General features: G+C 41.9%; 1 protein-coding gene across 17 annotated transcripts in view; it reads right to left on the bottom strand.

Moving 5' to 3' along the window:
- The window catches only part of ELMO1 (engulfment and cell motility 1), a 557,053-nt gene that overhangs the window by 251,106 nt on the left and 299,356 nt on the right, over nucleotides 1-6,591 (bottom strand). For 16 of the 17 annotated variants that reach the window (XR_008617342.1, XM_055084916.1, XM_024131642.3 and 13 more), the window contains one exon: nucleotides 774-882. Coding sequence is in view for 15 of the 17 variants with exons in the window: in XM_055084916.1 (XP_054940891.1) it covers nucleotides 774-882 (109 nt within the window). In the remaining 2 variants the exon portion in view is untranslated. Of the gene's footprint in view, nucleotides 1-773; nucleotides 883-6,591 lie in introns of those variants that run through there. The other variant, XM_055084921.1, reaches the window with a different exon arrangement.

The raw sequence follows: 6,591 nt of genomic DNA, 5'->3' as shown, positions 1-6,591 counted from the left end.
TAAATGCCCATCGACAGACGAATGGATAAAGAAGATGTGGTACATGTATACAATGGAATATTACTCAGCCATAAAAAGGAACGATATTGGGTCATTTGTTGAGACGTGGATGGATCTAGAGCCTGTCATACAGAGTGAAGTAAGTCAGAAAGAGAAAAACAAATATCATATATTAATGCATATACTGGAACCTAGAAAAATGGTACAGATGAACCGGTTTGCAGGGCAGAAATTGAGACACAGATGTAGAGAACAAACGTATGGACACCAGGGGGGGAAGTGGTGGGGCGGTGGGGGTGGTGGTGTGAAGAATTGGGAGATTGGGATTGACATGTATACATTGAAGTATATAAAATTGATGACTAATAAGAATCTGCTATATAAAAAAATAAATAAAAAATTCAAAAAAAAAAGAAAAGGAAATGATCTACTGGTAGTGTAAAAACTCGAATTTTTAAAAAGAAATCCATAGATCTTTTTCCTAAGCAGAGTAATATACACTCATTTCTTAATATATACTCATTTTTATAATATTTGAAATTCAGTCACAATACCTGCATATTTGTCTTTCCCTGTAGATTTTAATAACATTTATTCCCAGGGCAGACATGAAAATACATACCGTGGAAACCTGAGCCAAAGAATGTTTGGTCCACGGGGATGCTCCTGCTTAGCTGTCATTGTCTTGGGAACCCTGCATGTAGGTCAGGGCACTACCTTGGAAGCTGGGTCTCTGCCAAGCCTCACACCCTGTGGGAAATATGTGTACTTACGCAGCTCGCCCACTTTCAAGATCTCACACAGCATCTTGGTCAGCTCTATACTACTGCGGCCAAAGGGACATTCATGCTTATCTTCTCGGCTACTGTTCTCAAGCACAATCTGCAAGCAGGAAAGGGAACAGGTCAGAAAGGAAAGTCAGTTTGTCGAAAACATCAAAAATGTTGGCTCTACTATAACAGAGAAACAGATCCACTTCAGACCACCAAACCAGGACTCTTGGGGGCAGAACAAAACTGTACTTTAAGTATATTCTCTATAAAAGGACTGAAAACTCTCATGTTTTCCAAATCTCCTAAAACCATTTTCAACTCTGTAAGAGGATATTTTGCTCATTGGTTTCCACTTACACAGAGGTGCCCATGGAGAGTTTTTTAAAATAGCACAGTAAAGACTTTTTACTTAAGTGACAAAACCACTCTCTTTTTCCCCCAGTCATATCTTCCCTTTCCTGGGAATAGCAACTCTCTTTCTATGACTTCAGCTCCTACTTTTTTTTCCTTTTCTTAAATATTTTTTTCTATTTATGATAGGATATTGAATATAGTTCTCTGTGCTGTACAGTAGGACCTTGTTGCTTATCCATTCTATATATAGAAGCTTACATCTGCTAACCTCAACCTCCCACTCCATCCCTCCCCCAACCCCCTCCCCCTTGGGAAACACCAGTTTGTTCTCTATGTCTGTGATTCTGTTTCTGTTTCATAGATAGGTTCATTTGCGTCATATTTTAGATTCCACATGTAAGTGATATCATATGGTATTTGCCTTTGTCTTTCTGGCTTCACTTAGTTTGATAATCTCTAGTTGCATCCATGTTGCTGCAAATGGCATTATTTTGTCCTTTTTTTTTTTTCTGTTTTGCGGTATGCAGGCCTCTCACTGTTGTGGCCTCTCCCGTTGCAGAGCACGGTCTCTAGGTGTGAGGGCTTCAGTAGTTGTGGCACGCAGCCTCAGTAGTTGTGGCTTGCAGGCTCTAGAGCACAGGCTCAGTAATTGTGGTGCATGCCTCTCACTGTTGTGGCCTCTCCCGTTGCAGAGCACAGGCTCCGGACGCAGAGGCTCAGCAGCCATGGCTCACGGGCCCAGCTGCTCCGCAGCATGCGGGATCTTCCCGGACCGGGGCACGTACCCATGTCCCCTGCATCGGTAGGCGGACTCTCAACCACTGTGCCACCAGGGAAGTCCTATTTTGTCCTTTTTTAATGGTTCAACTCCTACTTTTAATCACATATTTCCCACAGGAGTTTCCATGTTCTTACAAGATCTCACCCTTGGCACTAGTTGACCGAACCGCACCTAAGGGACACGTGACACAAACTGGACCAACCAGAGTCCTTCCCTGAGACTTATCACACAAAAAGGGAAAAACTGGCCCAACTATGCTGACAGTTCCCACGAGGTATGAGTGTAGGAACTACCTGAAAGTGAATCTGCAAGAAAAAAAACAAAAAAAAGAAAAAGGAGAGCAAGCCAAAATGCAAGGGAAAACAGAGAGGAGAGGCAGTGGTAGCCCTGACAGCGTTTGAGCGGCTGGTCCCACGTGTTCCTGGAGTAAAGCTACTTCCCTAACCTTATGGTTTATTTGCTAAACCCTTCTGCTGAAAATCCTTTGGGCCGTCCAATAAATTCTCCTCTTTCCTTAAGCTAGTTTGAGATATTCCTACCATAACTAAGGGAGTCATTCTGCACATGTATTAAACAAAAGTAAAACAAAACAGGAAAACTCTATTTTAAAGTTACTGAACTTCAAAAATAAAGGGGAATTAGCCAATTGTTCTAAAATGCACAAAATTTTTAAAAAAAGGTTGCTAATCTTCAAATTCATATGTTGACAAAAGGAATAATCAGCATATCCATCTTTGACACCACCTCTAACTTCCTCAATGGAGTTGTCTGGAATGTCCTCAAAAGCTACACCACCCTGAGTAGGTGTATCCCAGTAGCATTTACAACAATGTTGTGCATCGACTTATGTTGTTTTTCCCCCAGACTATGACCTCTTCGGTGGCAGAAATGGTGTTTTATTCATTCAATCAACAGTAGTAATTGAGTACCTATTGTCTACCAGGAAGATGTCTAGGCCTATAAAGTGGAGAACAAGACCAGTGCTCTGACTTACCAGAGCATCCATTCTAATTGAGGGAAACAGATAAAACAAAAGAGGTAATTACATTTTATAACAAGTGCCATGAAAAAAAGTAGTTGAGGTGGCAAAGAGTAACAGGGAAGACTTGGGGAGGAGAGTGTAGACAACTAGGTGACTTTTGGGAATCAAAGGGTGAGAGAGAGCTTGCCATGTCAAGGTCTGGGAGAAAGAATATTTCAGGCAGAGACCAAGGACAGAGCCCCTGAGTTGAGTAAGATGTGTTTTGGACACAACCTCTGTACACTGCCTGGCCTACCATGTGGAGGAGTTTGGAATTGTACAGGGCAGTGTTCAGGTTCCAGGAGCCTGAGTGGAGGAGAGTGAGCCAGAGTGCATAGAGGTGGGCTGAAACCACTGCTGCAGGCTGCATGGGGGGGTCATTCGTAGATCCTGAGATGCTAAACAGGAGGTGTAGACAGGTAAGTGACGTGACCTGATTTGTTTTGAAAAGATGTGCAGGTGTAAAGAATGGATAGTAGGGACTAAGGAAGAAAGTGCAGTCCTTCTGGAGGGGCTGCAGCATCCCTGGCAGAGAGGAGGGTGGCACAGACGGGGCCTGTGCAGTGCACTCAGCACTCGGTAAGTGATCAAGAAAGGCAAGGAGTATAGACAAGGAACAAAGAGGGGAAGGCATTTAGGAAAGAGAGATAAAAGGAAGAGTATTTGGAAGGAGGGAAGAAAAAAGAAGGAGAATGTAAAAAGGGGAAGAAGGAAAAGTAAATGAAAGTGCTGTTTGATTGACACAGACTGAGTTCCAAATAGTGAAGTAATGTGAGGTACCACAGAATAGGGTGAATGGTTTAAAACCAAAGGAGTGATTCCTTTTGCAAGAACACCAGAATCACAACTAACTGCTGAACAATCATCAACAGGAAGACACTGGAAATCACCAAAAATATACCACACATCCAAAGACAAAGAAGAAACCCCAATGAGACTGTAGGAGCAGTGCAATCACAATAAAATCAAATCCCATAACCACTGGGTGGGTTACTCACAACCTGGAGAACAATTATACCACAGAAGTCCACCCACTGGAGTGAAGGTTCTGAGTGCCACGTCAGGCTTCCCAACCTGGGGGTCAGGCAACAGGAGGAGGAATTCCCAAAGGATCAGACTTTGAAGGCTAGTGGGATTTGATTGCAGGACTTTGACAGGACTGGGGGAAACAGAGACTCCACTCTTGGAGGGCACACACAAAGTAGTGTGCGCATCGGGACCAAGGGGAAGGAGCAGTGACCCCATAGGAGACTGAACCAGACCTACCTGCTAGTGTTGTAGGGTCTCCTGTAGAGGTGGGGGGTGGCTGTGACTCAACATGGGGACAAGGACACTGAGAGCAGAAGTTCTGGGAAGTACCCCTTGGCATGAGCCCTCGAAGAGTCCTCCATTAGCCGCACCAAAGAGCTGAGTAGGCTCCAGTGCTGGGTCGCCTCAGGCCAAACAACCAACAGGGAGGGAACCCAGCCCCAACTATCAGCAGACAAGCCAATTAAAGCTTTACTAAGCTCTGCCCACCAGAGCAACAGCCAGCTCTACCCACCACCAGTCCCTCCCATCAGGAAGCTTGCACAAGCCCCTTAGAGCCTCATCCTCCACCAGAGGGAAGACAGCAGAAGCAAGAAGAAATACAATACTGCAGCCTGTGGAACGAAAACCACATTCACAGAGAGATAGACAAAATAAAAAGGCAGAGGACTACGTACCAGATGAAGGAACAAGATAAAACCCAGAAAAACAACTAAATGAAGTGGAGATAGGCAACCTTCCAGAAAAAGAATTCAGAATGATGATAGTGAAGATGATCCAGGACCTTGGAAAAAGAATGGAGGCAAAGATCAAGAAGATGCAAGAAATGTTTAAGAAAGACCTAGAAGAATTAAAGAATAAACACCTACAAGAATTAAAGGACAAACAAAAAGAGATGAACAATACAATACCTGAAAAGAAAAATACACTAGAAGGAATTAATAGCAGAATAACTGAAGCAGAAGAATGGATAAGTGACCTGGAAGACAGAATGGGGAATTCACTGCCATAGAAGAGAATAAAGAAAAAAGAATGAAAAGAAATGAAGAGAGCCTAAAAGACCTCTGGGACATTAAACACACCAACATTAGCATTATAGGGGTGCCAGAAGGAGAAGACAGAGAGAAAGGACCCGAGAAAATATCTGAAGAGATTATAGTTAAAAATTCCCTAACGTGGGAAAGGAAATAGCCACCCAAGTCCAAGAAGTGCAGAGAGTCTCAGGCAGGATAAACACAAGGAGAAACATATCAAGACACATAGTAATCAAACTGACAAAAATTAAGGACAAAGAAAAATTAATAAAAGCAACAAGGGAAATACAACAAATAACATACAAGGGAACTCCCATAAGACACAGGCTCGCTGAATAGATACAAAAACAACAACAATTTATATGCTGTCTCCAAGAGACCCACTTCATACCTAGGGATACATACAGACTAAAAGTGAGGGGATGGAAAAAGATATTCCATGCAAATGGAAATCAAAGGAAAGCTGGAGTAGCAATACTCATACCAAGAAGTGCAGAGAGTCTCAGGCAGGATAAACACAAGGAGAAACATATCAAGACACATAGTAATCAAACTGACAAAAATTAAGGACAAAGAAAAATTAATAAAAGCAACAAGGGAAATACAACAAATAACATACAAGGGAACTCCCATAAGGGATCTCTCAGCAGAAACTCTTCAAGCCAGAAGGATGTGGCATGATATATTTAAAGTGATGAAACGGAAGAACCTACAACCAAGATTACTCTACCTGGCAAGGATCTCATTCAGCTTTGACGGAGAAATCAAAAGCTTTACAGACAAGCAAAAGCTAAGAGAATTCAGCACCACCAAACCAGCTCTACAACAAATGCTAAAGGAACTTCTCTAAGTGGGAAACACAAGAGAAGAAAAGGAGGACCCAAGTCAATAAAGTTACAAATGAAAAATGAGAAGTTACAACGGACACCACAGAAATACAAAGCATCGTAAGAGACTACTACAAGAAACTCTATGCCAATAAAATGGACAACCTGGAAGAAATGGAAAAATTCTTAGAAAGGTATAACCTTCCAAGACTGAACCAGGAAGAAATAGAAAATATGAACAGACCAATCACAAGTAATGAAATTGAAACTGCAATTAAAAATCTTCCAAAAAACAAAAGTGCAGGACCAGATGGCTTCACGGGTGAATTCTATCAGACATTTAGAGAAGAGCTAACACCCATCCTTCTCAAACTCTTCCAAAAAATTGAATTCTATCAGACATTTAGAGAAGAGCTAACACCCATCCTTCTCAAACTCTTCCAAACAATTGCAGAGGAAGGAGCACTCCCAAACTCATTCTACGAGGCCACCATCACCCTGATACTAAACCAGACAAAGATACTACAAAAAAAGAAAATTACTGAACAATATCACTGATGAATATAGATGCAAAAATCCTCAACAAAATACTAGCAAACAGAATCCAACAACACATTAAAGGGATCATACACCATGATCACATGGGATTTATACCAGGGATGCAAGGATTCTTCACTATATGCAAATGAATCAATGTGATACACCATATTAACAAACTGAAGAATAAAAACCATATGATCATCTCAATAGATGCAGAAAAAGCTTTTGACAA

The sequence above is a fragment of the Physeter macrocephalus genome, chromosome 5 (genome assembly GCF_002837175.3).
Source record: "Physeter macrocephalus isolate SW-GA chromosome 5, ASM283717v5, whole genome shotgun sequence".
NCBI classification, from domain to species: domain Eukaryota; kingdom Metazoa; phylum Chordata; class Mammalia; order Artiodactyla; family Physeteridae; genus Physeter; species Physeter macrocephalus.
This window is presented reverse-complemented; position numbering and strand designations above follow the sequence as displayed.